The sequence below is a fragment of the Limulus polyphemus genome, unplaced genomic scaffold (genome assembly GCF_000517525.1).
Source record: "Limulus polyphemus unplaced genomic scaffold, Limulus_polyphemus-2.1.2 Scaffold2086, whole genome shotgun sequence".
NCBI classification, from domain to species: Eukaryota; Metazoa; Arthropoda; class Merostomata; order Xiphosura; family Limulidae; genus Limulus; species Limulus polyphemus.
The window spans coordinates 132161-149857 of NW_013667696.1; the positions used below are offsets into that span (position 1 = coordinate 132161).

Below are 17697 nucleotides of genomic sequence, written 5' to 3' on the forward strand. Positions count from 1 at the left end.
TAGTAGTATATTACTATTATGGATGTATAGGTAAATTAGGAAAAAGAAACAGAAGACCAATCCCTTCTTGTGTAGTGAAAGCTATCATAAAATCATATTCAGAACCAGATGTATAACACAATGTTCTTCATCCATTATTTTAAATGTATAACTGTGGTAATAAAGTATCTGTGTGTGTATATATATCTGGTTTATGGATTGTAAGGCAGATTTTTTTAACCATTAACATAAAAAAAAAACATTTATAACAATAAAACAATATATCAGAAGAAGATACCCAATTTTGATCTTTTATTTAGAAAATGTTATGATATATTGTTGTACAATACATCTTGTTACCCTTTTCTAGTCCAAAATGGCATTTCTCTTGTGAACTTACAATACAGTCTATGTTGCTTCAAATTTACTTCTCATAAATAATGTTCAAAAATTGAAATGTTATAAGGATAAGGCAATCATTTGCTGTTATAGTGTTTCTTTTCTGTTACTATTGTTTGAATAAATCACAATTCACCACTGTTCCTAATAAAATGGAATTTTAAATAGCCATCATATATTAGATCTATGTATGATATGACTTAGTGAATATCAGTAACGATGTCAAATGAATAGTATCTAATCCCTATGATATTATTTCTTTTTGGCTACTATGTCACACAAAGTTGAACAGATTATAAAAATAGTGTTGCTTATTTCACCATATACAGATTCACTAGAAACTGTATATTAATATAAAGTTCAGTTCTTTCATGATCAAATGGACCTTTATTTATTAATATGATTATCACCTTACTAAGACTTGTCAAATTTACCAAAATATTTTTTTATTCAGTTATTTTTTCCATAAAGATAATGTATGTTATGGATGGAAACATAACCATAACAAGAAAATGCAAATATTTAACTTACATAAAATCAAATACCTTGATTTTGAAGATTTATGTGTTTTTGTGAAAATGTGACTTGTGTTTCCTAATTTTTCCTAATTATTTCCTTTTTGGTGCCTTATCTTTGGTGGAAATATTCTGAGGAACTTGAGGCAGCTCTGGCAAGACTAGTGAGGTGTTTTGTCCAATTTTTTTCTTGGAATACCTTGAATGTCAAGTCATTCTTACACTCATTCAACTTGGATGTCATGGTTGGCTTTGCTACTTAGTCTTGTATGCACTTTAGGTATAATGTTCTATCGCCATCACTAACTGTTGCTTCTTGTCTGCCCAAGTTGCTGTTTTGGTCAATGACAGCAAGTTTTTGTGTAGAAAGTGATTTTACTGTTGGTTTGTTACACAGTCTGCACATATATCTGCATACACATACATCACTTAAGTATGTGGAAGCTAAGAAAAAATAAAAATGCATAATTGAATATATTTGTTGATTTGCAAAAATATTCATTTCTTGAAAAGCACACAAAGTAGTGTTACTGTATTACAAACAAATTCAGGTTGTATATCTGCCTCTGTTCAAGTATATTTCATAATTTCTAACTGTTCATGTATTGTGAAATCTGTGCATATTTCAGACTGTCCTTCTTCCTGATCTTCATCAAAGTCTTGTTGACATGGTGACTGATTCTCTAAAAGTCGGGTCACAGTTGAAGCAGCCTCCCAATAAAAAGATAATGGTAATATACATGTGTAAAAATGGTTTGATTGAGAATGTTCCCTAATAATTCATGTGTCTTTTTTCATTATTTTGTTATGAATATGTATGTATCTGCAGAAGTACGTAACTGTAATAATGTGTACTTTTTCTATGAGCATAACATATGCTCTTGTTAAATTTAAATATAATTCTCAGTAACTTTCCTGGATCATTTTAGACAAAAATTACTCCAAATTTATATTGAGAATAAATGACTTTTTTATAAGGTTCTGTTTTATTTAACCATTATTTATGGTACATAGATCTTACAGTACTCATAGATAAATATGAATTTTATTATTACAATTTGACAGGACCAAGCTATGATGCATGACATATTAATTTTCTGAATTTTCCTCTAACTTATGCATCCAACCTGCCCCCCAGTGACTCAGAGGTATGTCTGTGGACTTACAATGCTAGAAACCAGGTTTTGATACCTGTGGTGGGCAGAGCACAGATCGCCCATTGTGAAGCTTTGTGCTTAATTTCAAACAAACAAACAAAAAATCCAACCGTTGGACATAATCTGTCAAAGTTCTAAGCAAAATGTGGCTAAAACTGGATCTTTGTTGGTGTGTTCTTTTTTTTAGCATCAGAAGTAATCTATATAGGTTACAATCATATTCATGGACTTTGCCCTTTAAGCATGTTAACTATAACAATATGTATACTTTTAATATAGTGAATTGCTATTAAGATATACTGAACTTTTAGTATTTATTTCTGTTTTTAATTATTTACATTTGTTGATTTATTTTATTTACAAACATTCACTCTTTTTTGCATGAATATTTTCTCACGACTTACCTCTGTTTTTTTGACGTTTTCTGTTTCTTTTCTTTGTACTTTTCCTTTCTTGTTGCAGTTGTTTGTGAGAAAAAATAGATGGGAATGCCTCAGGAGACAAAAATATCCTTTTCATTGTGTACACATGTGGTGCGATCTCACAGTTTGGATCAACAAGCAAAAGACATTCGTCAAATTGGTCTTGACATATTCGTGCTGTTTTAGCTGGTGGGTATACAAGTCTAAGCTTTGCAAGTCATAACTTGAGTTGCACTGGATTATCCCAAGGTAGACTAAAAAAAATATATTCATTGGATGTTTTCTCAGTTTTGCTACAACCAGGAGCACAACAAGTAGGCATTTTGACAAGAACTAACTCAAATGTATACAGTGAAACTGAGCTGCTAGAAAACAAAACAACTGATCCATCAAACAGTTTCTCTAAGCACTCGTGACATCACTGCATTTGAGAAATTAATGTCAAGGTTGCTCACTCTAAGATTTTCTCTTTTATGTGGTAGATGGGTTGGTAGCAGGTCTTTCCAAAAAATTTGTTTTTGTGTCAAAAGAGATTTATTACTTACAAAAAAAAAGTTGAAATGCATATATACAGGAGGATTCTGTATGTTACACATGTTGTCCAGGAGTAAAGTGTTCTTTTAAGTTTATTCTTTTAAATTATTACAGAGAGTTGAAGATTTTATATTGATATGATTTTGAATATGCAAATCAGTAACTCACATGACAGCCACAGCTGATATAAAACTCCAGTGGAATGACTGTCAGCACTACATTTTGACATTGTTTGTCATTTTGTAGGTAGTTGATGGAACTGAAAACTTATCAGTTTTTTGCAGGGCATGTAACATCTGTTTTCATGCAAATATCCATACTCTTGGATGATAAAGGTGTGTTGAGATCAGGAATTATGTATTTCAAAGATTAAGATATCCTTTGTACTTAAAAACGTTAGAACTCAAAGGAATATGGATCAACTTGAATCACCAGGACTATCCCAAAAGAAACCTGCAAAAAGTCATACCCAGCCATGGTAAGCAAAGTAGGACATCATGTAGCAAATGAAACTCCATGAATACAAAGATCTGTGGCAAAAGCCATCCACATGTCCCAGGTAAGTATACACAACATAATCAAGAAGGATCTCTGTCTGGAAAAAACAATGCAAGTAACTTGTACACAAGTTGCTTCCATGACATATCCATTCAATCATCATAATACATCAAGCAGTTGGAGAGTAAATTTAATATTCATTGGGAGATATACTGGTCATATCACCAGATACAGCATCTGTGGATTTATGATGATTGCAAAAGGATTCTGGGAAACTGTCATCCTATTACACTAAATGGCTTATAGAAAATTGCAGGGAAAAGTGGTATACTTTAGACTTGACAGCAATAGAGCCTTTTGCAATGGAAACAGCAGAAGGGCCTGTCAAGATGTGCAGTGGTCAGACAGAGAATGGTCAGATGTGGTGAGGCTCAATAATCATTTTAACATGATGTAATTAACCTCTCTATTATAGACATGAGTAATATGAACCTCATTTATGACACAGTTTGTGTGGATTTTTCATTGTATCTCTTTAAAATATTTTTAATTAATTAAATCAAGAGAGTCAAAAAATGTTGTTATCTATAGATTATTCAAACCATTCTTATGAATATCAATATAGAAAAGAAACAAAAAGTATGTTACTACTGATGAACCCTGGTACTGAGCAAAAGGTCTCTTCAATATTGGATATGGAAGATAAAGTGTGGTTGATATATTAGTACATTTTTCTTTACTGTCATACATAAGTTCTTATAATTACTAATATATTATTTTCCCAATCGAGGATCAAAAAGATTAGATTACTGGTTCTTTTGATTTAGGAGTAAAAAGTTAATTCAAGTAAATGAAATAAATAACTAATGTTGATAATAAACACATTGGTGTTAAAATAAATATATAATTTGATACTAATGAAAACAATAAACCTAATTTTGATGTGTTATCGCTTAAATAAAATGTATAAATATTACGTTTCACTAACTTAATCTAGTTCACACTAAAACAGTTGCAGTTCAACAATCAACAACATGATAGTAACCTTCCCATAGAAGCTTACATTTTCTTTTTTTTACTTGTAAGTTATAGTTTCCATTTTTACACTTAATAATAATATTTACTCATTCTCTGCTTAGTGCATCTTTTGTGTTTCTCAGATTAGAAACATATAATGTTTAAAACATATGGTTAATTTTTTTTGTCTATATTGTATTTATTTTTAGTACAAATGCTTTTCTAAGTACTGGATTATCAGCCTACCCTATCAGTAGCAATATGAAGATGAATGGGATAATTAAAACATAAAGTACGGAATGTACACAAATGAATGGTGAGGTTTCGTGACATTGCCATTATGTCACTACTACAATACCCAGCATTTATGCATATCCACTTATTTATATACCTATATAGTTTTGTGAAAAGTAGTGTTTCATGTTGCAGGGTTCTGTTCTAATGAGTAGCATTCAAGAAAAGGCAGTGTGCATTCTGTGGTTAACTGAGCTGAAGTTGGTTCAAACAATTCAAAGAAACAGGCAGTATCGAAAAAAGGACATCAATAGGAAGACCTGGTGTATCTGAAGAAAATATGGAGGCTATCAAACAGTCCTGCATTAGAAATCTTGGAAAAACCAATTCATTACTGTAGTCTACAGTTAAATGTTCCGCAGCCAACTTTTCACAATGTGATGTGAAAGATGCTGAAAGTCCATGCATATAAGATACTACTACTACATGAAATCAAACCAAATAACAAGCTGCAGAGAGTTGTGTTTGTCATTGACATGCTCCAAAAATGTGATAGCCAACTGGAGTTCCTGAACAGCATTTTGTTCTCAGATGAGCCAAAGGTTAATTTTTGGTGCAACTTGATGCGGAATTGCATCATTGGGCCATTTTTCTTTGCCAAGCAAACAATTAACAGCAATGTCTATCTGGACATGCTAAAAAATTTTGTGTTCCTGCAGATCGATGAATGCCAGATTCTCCGACTGAGGGATTGGAAGAAACAGGCCAATTGCATTGCCCCCAGGGAATCCTGAACTCATGCCTCTAGACTTCTTTCTGTGAAGAACATTGTGTACAGCGAAAAGATTGCTGATTTGGCTTACTTATGACAAAGCATCACTAGAGCAATTGAAAGTGTTATGCCAGAGACTCTCGACCAAGTATGGACAGAAATTGATTATCAATATGATGTGTGCCATGTTGTTAATGGTGCACACATTGAAGTTGTGTAATACCATTTTAAAAACCTTTTGAAAAGGATAAAACTGCATATACAATAAAAATTTTGGTGAATCAAATAAAGAAAAGTTCAATTCACAGTGAGTATCTGTTTTTTGCCAATCTGCTTAGAAAACCCCAACATTCATTTGTGTACACCCTGTATTTTTGTACTCAAAATAGGAAGTTGCCATTATGCATCTTTTTTCAATCTTTTCAGAAACTATTGAATTTGCATTTTAAATATGTTGAGTAGTTTAAAATGCAATTTTAGACCATTTTAAGTTTGTAGACTAAACTTTTTTAAAGATTATATACTTCGTTTGAGGAGGTGAAAAAGTTTTTTCTTTGTGTGTATATATTAGACAGTTTCATCTAAAATGTACTGGCAAAGGAGTACAGCTACCACTGGTCATTTCTTCACCTGTTGTCCATTTTCCACCAACTCCAATGAATCACTACAGTAATGTGACACTTCATCTGAGACAACCATCACTTTCTAAAAAACCTGCCAATTTGACTGAAAATCCTGTTTCGTTTGAGTTTGTAGTATCTGAAGATGCACCAATAACAATTTCCCCTCTTGTTGGTACTGTTGAAGAAGGGAAGGTGAGAGCTTATTTTCTTTTTCTCTTTGTAATAGAATTTGATGATAGAAAAAGTAAAAATCTCAAAGATCATCTTAATTATTTTTCTTTCCAGCAGTTTCTTCTAAAGGAATATAGCAAGGATAAAACAATTGTTAAACCATTCATATTAATTACTGGTTAAGATAGGAAACTATAATTCCAATACAATATCTTAGTCCTCCCACATTTCACATTGGAGTCCTTCATTTGGTTTTCCCTGTTGGTTTCTAGATGATGGCAGTTGATGTGTTGGATGCATACTTACACATTATCTTCGCTTTGACCCCCAGAGATGTGTGTTTCAGTCCATGCTCTTCTGTTCAAACTTGCATTGACTCCATACGTTTTTTGTCAGGTGATTCGGGCATTTGCCCATCTTTTTTATATCCAGAACCTTCAGTTCCACCATTACATGGATGACTGGCTTTTTCTGACTTCCTCACAGGCTGACTCTGCTTTCATACTCCATTTCTCCTAATAGTAGCAGCTTGAATTGGATGATTGGGGTAGGTAATGATATTTTTTCTCACCACCACCCCCATGCACTACCTGGTTCATTTTGGGGTGTTGTTTTATTCTCTTCTCAGTTGGGCCCAAACTTTGCCTCTTTGGTGGAAGACTATGGTACTTCTAGTTCACAGTTCTCCTCCTCTCCTTCTCCCACAGTGTGAGAGTTTCTCTCTCTTTTGGGGACTTTGGCTCCTCAGGAAGCCCTCATCCTTCTTGGTTATGACCACATGTGTTACCTTCAGTGAGTTTTATGGGTCCAGAGGAGCTTTGTTCAGGATTTATTAGATGCCCCTCTCATCCTTTCTTCTTCCTTACTGACCAACTTTGCCTGGTAGTTAGATAGGGATGACACCCCTCTAGATGTTCCTCTTCCTCCTCAATTGGAACTTCACCTTTTATGGATGCTTCCTTTTCTGGTTGAGGTGCTTATCTGGTCACTCAGGAGGATTTGAGATGGTGGACTCTCTCAGAGTCCTCTCTCCTTTTTCAACTCCCGAGAGCTCCTCACAGTTCGTTGGGCTTTGGTGCACTTCCTTCCGGGCCTTCAGGGCTGGTCTATGATGGTTGGAACTTTAACTAGTCACATAAGTCCTCACATGTGTGACTGGGTACACTCCTACTGCAGACTGGGTGATACATTCCCAATGCAGCCTGGTGATGAAGTGGAGATACAACTCCACTTTGCTGTTCCTCTTACTACTGTCCTGGCGGATATAGTGATAGTTGTGTTGGATGTGCGTACATACTGAGACAGGTCCTTGGCATGCGTAGGCTCCTCTTTCCTGCCAGTACCTGTATCGGAGATGACAGGTAGAGGTACCTCCTCCTACCATGAACTGGATATTCCTATCACAGTTCTTCTGGTGTTGGTTGAGGTAGACCTCCCATTTACAGTCCAATACACCCTAACCATTCAACACCGAGGGTCCCTTAATTTCATAGCCGAGTACCCTCCTCTTACCACAGACTTGATGATACGATCCCAATACTATTCTAGACTGGAGATGCACCCCCACTTTGCTGTCCACCTTCTTACCATCCCTGCATGTCCATTTCTAGCAGATATGGTGCGAATTCTGTAGGGTGTGCATACAGGATAATCCAGGGTAGGTCCTTCCTTTGTTTCTGCCCTTATTGCTATACATTTTCATGTGGGCAAAGAGTATACCTGGTTCAGAAGTAGTGCAGTCTTTCACAGGAGTGTTGCCTTCAATTTATTTGCAAACCCCATGGTCTTTCTTTGGATGCTTTCTAAAGGGAGATCATTTTTTCACCAGACTCTTCGCTAACTCAATGTGGGATTCTAGCTATTTGTGAAGGTAAGATATTGTATTGGAAGTTAACATTTTCCTAAACTGAAAATGTATTTCTGATAGATACTTACATTTTTTCACACTTCCCACCAAACTTTCAGTGTAGGTTCTGTATTTACTGTCCAATCTCAAAGTGATTAAGTTCTGCATGGAAGAAGGGGCACTAGAACAAAAGAAGTTTTGTCACACTCTTATTCGTGGAGGGTTGCCACCTGACAGCATGCAGTTGTCTTACATGAATACATATGAGGGTGGGTGGAAGTATCAAGGCTAGTGGGAAGTGAAAATTTGTTCTCATAGAAGGCAGTATAAGTCGAGAAAAGCTATTGTGAGAAGAAGTAATATCTATTAGAAATACATTTTCAATTTAGGAAAATGTTAACATTGAGATAAAAATACCAATGGGTTTATTCTAGCAAATAGAAATATTTACACACCAAACAAGAACCAATAGACAAAAAACTGTTTCTTTTTCATGAATTTTTATATCTTTACAAGATAAACAACTTATAGAAATTTTATATGAATTAAACTTTGATCCCATGATTATTTACAGAATTCTAGTGTAAAATAGTTTTTGATTGTTTTTTTGGGATCTTTTATGTTTAATGAAAACTGTTTTCTTTTAGCCTCTGGTGATTTTTAAGTTGTTTTTTTTCAAGTTTTCTGACATGCAACTTTTTTAGGAAATAACATTCTGTTATCATCTATCTAGAGATTTCAATAGAAGAAGAGACTTGTAGCATGTGTGTGTGTATTTTAATACCAATAAGAACATAGGTGAGGTTTGATCTAGTATTTAGTGTAACAACCTGCAAATGACTTGAAGATGCGAGGTTGGAGGCACAATGTGCCATCAAACATACTTTCAGCCCATAGGAGTGGTATAACTCCAGTAGTCAATCTTGCTATTTAGTTTAGAGTTAGCCACTTAAGTGGCATACTGCTGACTGGTTACCCTCCATCTGATAAGCAGTTCTAAATTAGGGATGTCTATGTCTGAACTTTATGATTTCTGACCTGGCAGTTTAGTCCATGTGTCACACAAAGTCCTGTTCAAATTGGGAACACCAAGTACCATATTATAAAATATATATACACTTACACACATACACAATCTACAACAGAACTAATCTCACAAAAACATGCCCACCAGAAGATACAAAATACTATTAATTTCATCCTCAATAACTGTGAAGAATATAAGAAGATATCTTTATTTTGGAATGTTCACTTACATTTTTGTGCATTTTTATACAGGTATTTTGCAATTAATTAGTAGCATCCTTGTAAACTGGATATTGAAAGGTTTTCAACTTATGCTGATTCTCTAGGATGGACAAAAGTTAAAACCACTTTTTTTTTGTACAGCTTATACTTGCTTGGCCCTCTGCCTTGTGTGATGTGCTCCCGTAGTGAAGTCATATTCATTTTAAAGGGTTGTACAGAAACTTATGCAAAACAGTTTATACTGGGATTTATCTACTTTAGAATGGATAATAGGAATGATTATTTACATGGGTAATTTAGATTTGTGGAATACAACACTAGGGCTTGTCTGACTTGAAAGAGTTTATCAGTTAATAACAAGTATTTAATTAAGCAAGTATTGATAAAGACCCCAGTACATCTTTACTTGTGAATACAGATTTGATTTGATTTCTTCTTTTGTGTTTGCTTATTTTTTCTTTGCTGTTCATCTTTGAAAATATTTTCTCCATATCATTTCTAGATGAAACCTTTTGTATTCCACTTAAAACTTTCTATTAGAAATCAGCGTACCTCAATACCACAGACGATGTTTATGTGATACAATAAAAAGATTTGTTTATGCAAAATTTAGTTTGAATGTGCTACTTTTTCTGTTTGATGCTGATTCCAATAGTTTGTAAACTGTGTTCATGAGAGAGAAGTTTTTTTAAGATCATGTAGAGTTTTCATTGAATAGGGGAAAATTGTGGTTGATGTAAGGACGTTATGTAGTAGAAATCTTAGCAATTATTCACAGTCCTGTCAACTATAAATGTTCTAGTTATATGTCTAGTGAATATTGTGTATATTGCTCTATAGAAATTATATTACTATTCAGCTAGTTAATGCAAGCAATTATCACAAAATATTACACAAACATCTTGCCACTGAAAGTTACTTGCTAGCTCAGAAAGTAAGGGTTGCAATGTCCTTTGAGCTTGGTTTTTAAATTCTGTGATATTCTAGGTATTAAATCTCCTAACATCAACTATTCTTGATATAAAAATAATTGTTTTCCTTTAGACATCTCTCAAAGAAACTACTTGGTAGCTTGGAAATTAATGGCCACATGTGATCAAAAACTGCCCTGACTGTGTAATATTTAAGTGGTTATCACATGATACATTGCAGATATTTCACTATGAAACCTCTCTTGATAGCTCAGAAACGTTAGGAATGCCATTTTTTTTTCATCCATTTGTTATCCAAACTGTTGATTTCGCAGTTAATCTTGGTGATATCAGCCAGAAGTTCATCATCAGAACTATGGCTTACTGTTGAAACGTTTATGCTGATTCTCCACTATTGTTTCCTTGTTTAACTCCTCTCAGGCAACCAGACAAGTACCAATTGTGGTATTTTCTGGCTCACAGATTGTCTTTATAGAAGTCAATGAGGACCCATTAACAGAAGGTTCAAAAGGACATCATGTTATGGGGTGTTTCTGTTTATCTCTACAATCACTATCTAAGTTTATCAGAATAAAAACAGTCAAATCACGAAAAATCCACACAAAATGATCTTTATTTACCTACAGCTAAATCACAAACAGAGAAATGAAGTGAAATCTTAATAAGCTATCTTACCAGTGTATGCCTCTCTGTAAGTGAAACTAAAACTGTGTACTACTTAAGTTAAGGTAAAATATAACAAAGTCAGAGTTATAATAAAGGTAAAATATTGCAAAAGCTCTGAAAATAAGTCAAGCAAAAATATCTTACCAAAATCTCACTTTAGTCACAGTATACATTCAAAGTCAAATTAAAGTTACAGTTCAATACAAGTTTAAAGTTTCAGAAAAATCTCTGCAAAATATGCAAGGAATAAACAAAGGAAAACCTGGCTTTTAATACAAAGCATACAATAACAACTTAAGTCAGATTTGCAAACAAATTTTATTCTGCACATAATCTCCACCCACTCCTGTTTTAGTGCTAGGAAAGGCAAAACTCCAAACAGTTACCCAGTTTGATGACATAAAAAACATATTTCTATTACTGAACATCATGTGCTGTCTTCCCAGCAAGAAATTTGGTAACTTGCCAATTAGGGATATTGGGTCTCAAACGAAGCTAACAAGAAGCAAAATTAAAATGTGTTTACTTGAATAACTTTCCACATCTAAACTGAACTGAGAGAAAATACTGAAATTTTGAACAAATTCACATATTAATTATGGAGTGGGAAACACATGGTATGACTTTATACCACATCATCATCTTCTTTGTCATCCATACTCATCTAGATTCAGCAACAGGCACTGCACTGTCTGTCACCAAATCTATTTATTCCAGACATAACACTAATTGAAATGCTTAAAGGAATTATCCAGACCATCATTGGCTGTACCTTTAAATGTCCAAGGAAAATCTGCTTAGCCTCACTCACAGGAACCTGTGATGGCAGGTAGACTATCTCCCACACAGTCTCAGCCAGCACTAGGTTAAGATGCCCAAGATTTTAGAAGGTTCAGAGTATTTATGTGTGCCTGCACCTTACTTGATGACTGAAAGGTCTGGGAGTGGATATTTAGTTTTCTCTCTATTCAAGGACATTGTGGTTCATGCAGGGAGGTTACTTCTCAGTTACAAGGTTATTGGAACTTCATAATTTAGCCTACCACCACTAGGTGGAAGCATATACCAGCTCTCAAATAATACTTCTGCTCCTCCAATTTATGGGCTCTAAGGCAAAGTTTTTAGTTCACCTGAATCGAACAATGTCCCCTGGTGACACAGGGTATGTCAATGGAATTGCAACTCTAAAATCCAACATTTTGTTTTCCTTATACTACACTTTGTTGGAAGACTCTCAGGATCACCAACTTCTCTGATGATGAGCTGGAACCATTGTTATCATGCACATTGGTTCAATTCTCCACTTCTACATTCATCCCTGTTGTTGTTGCCATCCATCTCAAGTTTCATTGGCTCCTACAGGGAGTCATAGTCTCGCCCCTATTCAAAGGTCTCAACATAAGCCCCTCAGTACATTGGTACACAGAATAGATTCTGTCTATAGCCACTGCTCAATTGGGAACCACCCCACTAAGAACTGGTGTTAGAGACTGCAGATTGAGTTCGTCTCGAAAAAGTGATAACATTATCTGAAAGAGGTGCTTATATACAGTATCAGGATAGAGGGTGCATTGACGCAGGTGGAGAGTAGGGTATAAAAACTGGAGCAAGCGAGAAAAAATCAGAAAAAAAAAATTTAATATAAAGAAAAACAGAAAGTAAACTAACATACTTAGAAAATCCTAAATTTAAGATATATTTGCAAATACTACTCTAATGTTACAGAATTTTTTTTTACCTTGAATACATACTGAAATGTTGAGATAAAACATCATGAATATTCCAGGTACTTACATTTGTATTCAGCTTTTATTTATCATAATTAAAGATTCTTCCATTTCCTTTAAAAAGCACACATTATTATGCTTTCATTTTGTAAGTATTTTCCCTTTTTGTTTTTATCTTGCCAAAGATAAGTTTTTCATCAAAACAAAACATCACTTTGGTTCCAAGTAAATACAACATGTTAAAATGACATATGATTTAGTAACTACAGAAGGTGCAGGATCTAGTAAAAGTACATGGCAAATAAGTATAACATTTTTAGAAAATAGTGGGTCTTGAGCTGGTACTTGAGAGGTAAATATACCATTTTTAGTAAACATCTTATTAAATGAAAGTAAATTATAGTTATGTGAGCTATCATAAGCTCATGAACCTTCATCTTACAGAGAAGATGTATATAGCTTTAAATATGGGTGTATATGGATATGCAAATCTGTGATGTTAGTTTTATTGCATACTCTATACAGTTTTCTTGTTAAACATGTGTATATCTATGCCACACTTTGCCTTTGGTCCTTTTTCCCTAAGTTGAAATTATATACGTATATTTATGTTATATTTTCAGAACTTTAAAATTATCGTAACCTTCCATCCAAAACTAGATGAAACTGAAGTAAAATTACAAGCAGCAAAACTAGAAACAGAAAAACAAAAACGAAAAGCCAAGGAGGATTTGCAACAAAAAATACACCTACAACAACAACTCTTATTGAAGGAGAAAGAAATGCAGCAAAAATTGCCAGTAAGTTTACATATTATATATATTGTAAGTCTGAAATTTGCATGGTACAGGACTATACCAAGGGTTAACTACTTCTTTAGTTAATACATAATTTTTTCAAAATTTCTGTATTTTGTTTCAGTTCAGTTTTGATGCACCGAAATGCTCAAGTAAACAACTCAGCATTCCTTTCTGTGATGCATATGAGACACAATTCCACTAACTGGCAATAAGCTATCTTTCCTTACATTTTAGATAGCTCCTGACATTTTGAGAGAGAAGGTAGTCTTTTCCTAATGGCAATTTGGATAATTGCCAGGGTCTGCCACACTCCTGTGTTCAGATTACAGTTGACAATGGTGACATGTGAATTTCAGTAACAAGCAAGCCTGGCTTTATTAATATCATGTTTAGTATTTAAAACCAGTAACTTTTGCAGTCTGTGTAACATGAGAGAACATTTGCTAATGTTGAAAACTTTGTTTAGCTGTTGCGTGATTTAGCTTTTGTTCGACTGGTTTGCTAAATTCTAAGACTTTTTTTTTGGCATTTCTTTAATTTGAGCTTTTGTTGTAATTAAATTTACTTTAGAGTTTGTTTCATGTATGGATATTTAGTATAGCTTACAGAGAGCTTGTAAGAGGAATCCACTAAACTTTCATTCATTTTTCTTGTACTAGTCCAACATACCCACCACAAACACTTGACCTTGTTTTGTGTAGTATGTTCATGGCTTTCACCATTTTTCTGAATAGCGACTGTTGTTGTGAACTCTCTCTCTCTCTCGTGATGAAGTCAGATAGAACTCTGTGATATTTTCTAAACCTCCAGTTAGTACACACTAACTAAGTGCTCTATAAGAAATCTGTGTAGCAGAAAATACTACATTTGTAATCAATTATAGAAAAAAAAAAAGTAATCACATTAACATGAAAAACAATTTGTATTTGTATTACATTTAGCTCTTTTATTAAACATCTATCATTTTATTTATCTTACAGAAACATTTAACTCTAGTGGAAAATATATTAATTTATGTATTTGTTAATTGATATCCAAATTAAATAACCATTTCACAACATCTGTTTATCATAAAAACATATACAGACTTACATACTCGATTCAACAATTCCTTTAAATGAGCATATAACATCTGTTCTAACTACCTCTCTCTTCATACTGAAATCACTACCTTACAGAATATTCTAATACATAATGACTATTCCTTACATTTTATTCAAACCATGAACCCACAAAGAAACCATGCACTGTTGAAAAATACCCATTAAGACAGATCATTACGTTTTTTAGGTAAGCAAATTTTTTATAGTGAAGTCACAAATTTTAAGAATAATTAAAACATTTTATCCACAAGTTCAACTATAAATAGTATTTAAATCACCTTTCAAAATACAAAAGCTGTTCAGATCTAATGACCTATTACGTACCCCTATGTGTTTCACGATCGTGTATATAAATACACAAATGGTGGTTGTAATGCCATTTGCATTGGCAAAACTATACACCAATTACACCTGTGAGCCTGCGAATATATTGGAGTATCAATCAGAACTGCTAAAAACTTTCAACTCCACCAGACTCCACAATTTGAACATATAGTGAAAACAACAACCACCCCATCTGGATTACAAATTTCAAAGTCATCTCATCTGGATCATCTAATATTGAACTTTTAATTAAAGAAAGTTTATCTATTATAAATGAACTCCCAACTCAAAAAATAACACAGCTTCACTGCAATTAAGTCTCTTCTGAATAACTTGTATAATACTGTCACAATTTTTACATTATTTTTTTATTTGTTTGTCTTTTGATTTACTTCATTTTTTTATTCTATATTTTAATTACTTTTTATAAAATGTTTGAATTTTATAAATTTTTATACCTAATATTTTACCCTGTTCAACATAGCTTGGTGAAGATGGAATATGTATATTTTGAAACTTTCAAGAATTAATTGTTTGTTACTGCCATCATTCTACTGTTCACCATTAATTGAAGGTTTTCTAATGTTCATTTTTTTATTGTTTGTCTTGTGTAAAATACTGACCTTGGATCATATATTTAATTAAATCTGATTTAATAATAACTTATATATGCTAACTCGTGTTTGTAAAAGTCATTCTATTACAGGGACAGTTATAATTCATTTTATTATTTTTGTGAATTAAAATCGTTTTTCTAAAGTTTATTTGATAAAAAAGTTGACATAGTCTGTTATTGAGAATATCTGAAGGAAACAATATATATATTTATTGGTAGTCAGAATTACTGAAAATCTTTGGGTATGTTAATTTCCAAAATATTAAAATATCTGGTGAAACCTCTTTAAGTAATAGTTGCAACACAGAAAAAATAAAAAATACTTAAGTTAATTATATAGGCACTGAAAACTTGAAGAATAATAAATTCTACATATCAATTTTATTTTTATGAATAGCATCTAAGAAATATTTGAGGGTAACAAGGTCTCAGTCATACATGAACTATGTACACTTAGTAGTAACCATTCATACACTAATACCTTTTTTAGGCTTGTCATAAGTGAATTATCCAGTGATACACGCATCATACATGTAATTGTTTTATAGATACAAATAATCTTGTTATAATTGAGTAATTATCAACATTTTAAAATGTTACATGCACTCATCCATACAATAAAAAAGCTATATTTAATCCAACATTTAAGCCTATACGTGATTATTTTTTAGAAAAACAAAAAACTTGCTTCAATCACAGACCAAACAGAGATTGAAGATTTCTCCCAGCTTCATGAATTAAAGCCTGTGAAACCTGAAGAAATAGAAGTTGGGTAAGTTAAAATTATGTTTTCTACCCTAATGCTGAGAATATTGACAAGAAAGTATCTCGTACTGGTATTTTAGAAAGAAAAAGAGAATAATGTAATTGAAATATAGTAAAGAACAAAATATTTTTGTCTTATATTTTTAAACATGCTGTTTAGTAATCAATTCAAGTTACCCCTATTTCATGAAAATGCAGAATATAGTTTCAAGTCAGGTTATGTCATAGGGCTTCATGTAGTGATATCATCTATTGTTTCACTGATTGTTATGTTGTAACACTCTTCATCAAACTTTGTACTTTTCATAAATTCATATTGTCAATAAATTCTGATAAATCAAGCTACCTACATAGATCAGAAGTAAAAATTAACCTTGTAAATAATGTAGCTAATTTAGTATGCCAATATAATTAGGAGTATACATTGCCATAAAACAAAACTTATAATAATTAGATTGCATTGATTCATCAGTTGGGTACCCTCTTTGTTATCAGTGATTTTAGCCCTAATCCAAATAATATCTTACGAGGATCAGCCACCTTAGGAGATTTATATTAGACCAAAATCCAAATACTAAGCTGACAGAAATAAAAAAAACAGTGGATGCACCTTATTTCTCGTGCCACATAGATGAGACAGAGAAGGACAAAATATTTTAAAAATGAAAAAGTCTTGGTAATAAAACTTAAATACAAATAAAATGACATAAAAGATATTCCTTAGTAATGATTGAAATATATACAGAATAATTTAATAACAATACTAAACTACCCTTTATAAGAAAATAAACGCGCATACAAAAGAAAATTTCATACCATAATAAAATGAAAATCAGAAAACTATTTAAATGTTACCTTTAAATACAAAACCATTAATCATATTACAAAAGACAAAAGCTAAAAAAAGAAACTTAAGTAACAAAAGCAATATCTTATATTATAAGTATTAATATACATACATACAAATGATCACCATAAAAAAAGGAAATATGACAATTCTTGCAACATATATAACAAGTTTATTTAAACCATTTAATGATTATATACAGAAACCTGGTACATTCAAATAAATCATAATACCTTTAATTAAATACATGAAACAGATAAAAACAAAAGACAAGAAATACACCTAATATGTACAAAAAGACAACCCTACTCAAACTTTATACATTATAAAATAAACATTTCATTTATATACATATTTACGCAAACTGTAGATATGCTACAAATACACAGACCTTAACAAAAATACCAAAAAGTGCCTCTGAACACAGTAAATTTGGTACATTTGAAGTATATATGCAATTAAAACAATGAAACCCTCTAAAACATAATTTTATATATAATAC

The 17697-nt window shown here is 32.6% G+C and overlaps 1 protein-coding gene across 1 annotated transcript in view; it reads left to right on the forward strand.

The window, feature by feature from the left end:
- Positions 1 to 17697, forward strand: part of LOC111087384 (cilia- and flagella-associated protein 74-like) — a 61924-nt gene that overhangs the window by 19157 nt on the left and 25070 nt on the right. The window contains exons 7-9 of the mRNA XM_022393840.1: positions 6099 to 6342; positions 13364 to 13540; positions 16255 to 16355. Of these exons, the coding sequence (XP_022249548.1) occupies positions 6099 to 6342; positions 13364 to 13540; positions 16255 to 16355 (522 nt within the window). The remainder of the gene's footprint in view (positions 1 to 6098; positions 6343 to 13363; positions 13541 to 16254; positions 16356 to 17697) is intronic.